Consider the following 3,472-nt stretch of genomic DNA (forward strand, 5'->3'; position numbering starts at 1 on the left):
GCCTGGGAGCCCAAGGCCAGCTGTGTCCCGCCCGGGGAGGGGCGCCACCACTCACACAGGCCCTCTTCAGGACCAGCCAAGCACCTGCCCACTCCCCTAGGCTGTAGAGAGGAGGGGTTCCAGCAGAAAGGACTCTGCTTCCCTCTGGACCCATCTGGAGGGCAGAGGGTAGGATGGGGTTGGGGCAGCCCGTCCCCACAGCTCACAGCCCCTGGAAGCCCTCAGCTCTCCACTGGCCGGCGGAGGGGAGGTCAGCGAGGGATGCCTGCCCACCTCCCAGCCTCTCACCAGCCAGCATTTCTCTTCCATCCCCACTCACAAGCCTGACTTCTCACCCCATCTCCCTACTGTGGGGTGAAGCAGGGAAAGGGGTCATCAGGTCTTGCCCTCCACTCCACCTCTTCCCTCTGAGCCCCCTCTCCACCCTCATCCCTTACCCAGGCCTGCTCTCCTCCCCCACAGATGGTGAACTCCCCACCAGGGGCGCCAGCCCCCCACCAACCCCTGCTCTAATGCCAAAAGCCCCCCTCCCCAATTGGGGGTTCAGTCCACAAATAGGGAATAGGAAACACAGTGCCCTGAGCCAGCCCGACACATAAGGTGCCAGGAGGTGCGGGGAGGCGCAAGGTGTGCCCCGTCAAGGAAAGGCCTCAGACTGGGCTCAGAGTTTGGCTCTAGGCTTCTTTCAGATTGGGAGATTAGTCAAGGGAGAGCTGGAACCCAGAGACCTGAGGGGTTCCCCCAGGCTGATCAATTTCTCCTCAGTGGCCTGGGGACCAGCATGAGGAGGGATGGGTCAGTAAGGCTGAGGCCAGCCTCTGCAAGGCTTCTCCCAACTGGTGGTGATGGCCCCAAGGGGACCCATTAGGATCAGGGCCTGTTCTTCTCTGACAGGATAGGGATGGGGATGGGGATGAAGTCAGCAGGGCGTGTGTGCATGTGAGAATATGATGTGTGCGGCTGTGTGTGTATGAGTGTGTGTGTGTGTGTGCCTGAGTCAACGTCTTCCTCTCAGAGCTGGTGTGAAGATTTAGTGAGATCACCTGAATGTGTCAGGCCCCAAGCAGGTCTGCAATAAGCGATGGTTAAAAATACAGAAGGTGTGGGCATGGGTGGGGTGGGGGCAGGGTGGGCAATTTGTGTGGAGGTGTTGGGGTGGACAGTCCATTAGTGGGAAGTGCTGGGTGAATGTTTCACATGAGGTGTGACGAGACAATAGCCCACTGAGCGGGGCTTTGCAGGTGGGACAGCTTTCTACCTGAAGATGTGGGTGGAGAGTCCACGAGTGGAGAGCATTGAGATGGGTGGCCTATTGGAGGCACTAGGGTGAATAATTCACTGGTAGGAGGGCGCTGGGGTAGGTGGTCCATGAAAGGGCAAGGGAAGGTAGAGTGGATGGCTCTGAGGCAGAGGGTGTTGGGATATTGGGGAGGATGTGTGGAATGTATTAGGGTAAGTGGTCTATCAGAGTGCTTGGAATCTGAACAGGATTGGAGTAGAAACTTCCATGCATTGTGTGTATGGGTGGCTAGGAGGCGTGGCTTATACGGGGAGGGGTAGTGATGGTGTTGAGGTGCATGAGGTGTTCTGTGATTGGCATGTCCTCTGGGTGCAGGGAGCGAGGTGTTGGAGTACTTGATCTGTGAGTAGGGTGTAGGGTTGCCACCTGTGCTGTCACAGCCTGAGGTATGATACTGATGACCTCTAGGCAGGAGTTGGGGTAAGCAATGTCTGAGAGGTGTTGAGAACATAGGGGACTGTGGTGTGAGCAGCCTGTTGGAGCACATGGTCCAGCTGCAGGGTTACTGGGGTAAAGGTCTGCATATGGGTGTTACTAGGGCACATGATCTATACCCAGAGATATTGGGGAGCACAGGTCTATATGGGTGACAGGGTACAGAATTCCAGAGAAGTGTTGGCGTCCGTGCTGTGTGAAGGTGCTGGGAATTTTGATACGTGGGATTCTAGAGCACAAGGTCAGTGTGCCGGTCGGTTGGGTACCTGACCTGAGTGTTGAGTATTTGAAATTCCTGGTCTTGTAGTGGGACTTGAGTTCATGATGTGTGGGTGCTGGGTGTGTAGGGTGTACAGTGGGGTTCCTGGGTACCAAGCCTATATGTAAAGTTGTTGGAAAATGGCCTGTGGCGGGTGTTATCAGAGTGGATGGTCTCTGTGTGTGTCGGGTGTTTTGGAGTGGTGACACAGGGAGTAGGAAGGATAACGTGGGGGCTCTTTGTGAGGATGGTCTGTCGGGGTGGCTGCAGGCCTGCTGATTACCCTCTGCCATGGGCTGCTGGAAAGTACTGACACTGGTTGGGCTCGATGTGCTGGAGGCTGGCTGGGGGGAACTGTCCGGTGGGAAACTGCTGCTGGGGACTAGAGCACTGCCGCAGTGAACTAGAGAGTTCATTGTCAAGAAGAGCCAGCTCGGAGCCCCGGGGAAGGTGTTCTGTTGGGGATGGGAGTGGGAAGGTGTTCTGTTGGGGATGGGAGTGCTGTGCTGTGAGTGGAGGGGCCCTTGGCAAGGAGTTTCCCGGATCCTTCGGGAGTGTATAGCGATCAGGGGACAGAGCATCCTGGGGAAGAGGCACTCAGCTCAGGTGAGGGGCCCTGCATGTGACAGAAGGACGTCTGCCCATGCTGGCCTGGGGAGAAGGAGTCTTTGCTGTCCTTGAGGTGGAGGTGTAGCTCAAGTGGGTAGTGGCTGGGGACAAGCCCAGGCCTGGGCGCAGGAGATGGGGTAGAGCCGGAGTGGCTGTCTAGGCAGCTGATGATGGATGCCTCCACCACCTGATCGCCCTCAGTGTCCCCTCTGTGTGTGCCTCTGTGGGCAGCGGGTGGGTAGGCCCAGCCTAGTCCTGCTGCCCTCGCCATCGGCTCTCTGGGGCGCACAAAGAGCTTCTGGGCTGACTGTGGGATTCGTTCCTGGGACTGCCTGGCAGGGACCCGTACCACCCTGGGAGGGCACACAGAGCCCGCAGGGACGCACTGCCCCTCACGGCCCCGGCGAAGGCCCAGCTCCCGGCCAGGGGCCTGCCGGCACCTGAGGGTGTGCATGGATGTCTGTGGGCTGTGTCCACCGGGGGCCCGGCCAGGTGCCCGCGCCCTTACCGTCCTCGGTGGGCACGTAGAGGTTGAGGTACAGGCAGTCCTCGCTCTGGTTCTGCACGTAGGTGGCGGCCGCCTCCAGGTTGTCGGTGAACCACACGGGTAGCATGATGGCGGGCAGCGCCCCGTGCAGGTTCTGCGGGCAGGCGGGCGGCAGGGTGGTGGCGTTGCGCACGCCGGGCCAAGAAGCGGGGGCCTCAGGCGGCTGGAAGCGGCGGGCGCCCAGGGGGGGCGTGGCGTAGGGCACGCCCAGGAACTGCACGACCGGGCCCAGGATCTCGTTGTTGAGCTCGCGCCGCACGCCGCGCACTCGCCCGTAGGCCGTGTTCACCACTGGGAAGCGCTCCTCCCCTAGGCTGCCGAG

General features: G+C 59.8%; 1 protein-coding gene across 1 annotated transcript in view; it reads right to left on the bottom strand.

Annotated features, from left to right (window-relative positions):
* The window catches only part of NLGN2 (neuroligin 2), a gene marked incomplete at its 5' end in the record, with an annotated part of 8,415 nt that extends 4,955 nt beyond the window's left edge, over nt 1–3,460 (bottom strand). Inside the window, one exon of the mRNA XM_024731389.1 lies at nt 3,112–3,460. Within this exon, the coding sequence (XP_024587157.1) occupies nt 3,112–3,460 (349 nt within the window). The remainder of the gene's footprint in view (nt 1–3,111) is intronic.
* Nucleotides 3,461–3,472: the final 12 nt, after the last annotated feature.

Source organism: Neophocaena asiaeorientalis, unplaced genomic scaffold (assembly GCF_003031525.2).
Source record: "Neophocaena asiaeorientalis asiaeorientalis breed wild unplaced genomic scaffold, Neophocaena_asiaeorientalis_V1.1 scaffold1189, whole genome shotgun sequence".
NCBI classification, from domain to species: Eukaryota; Metazoa; Chordata; class Mammalia; order Artiodactyla; family Phocoenidae; genus Neophocaena; species Neophocaena asiaeorientalis.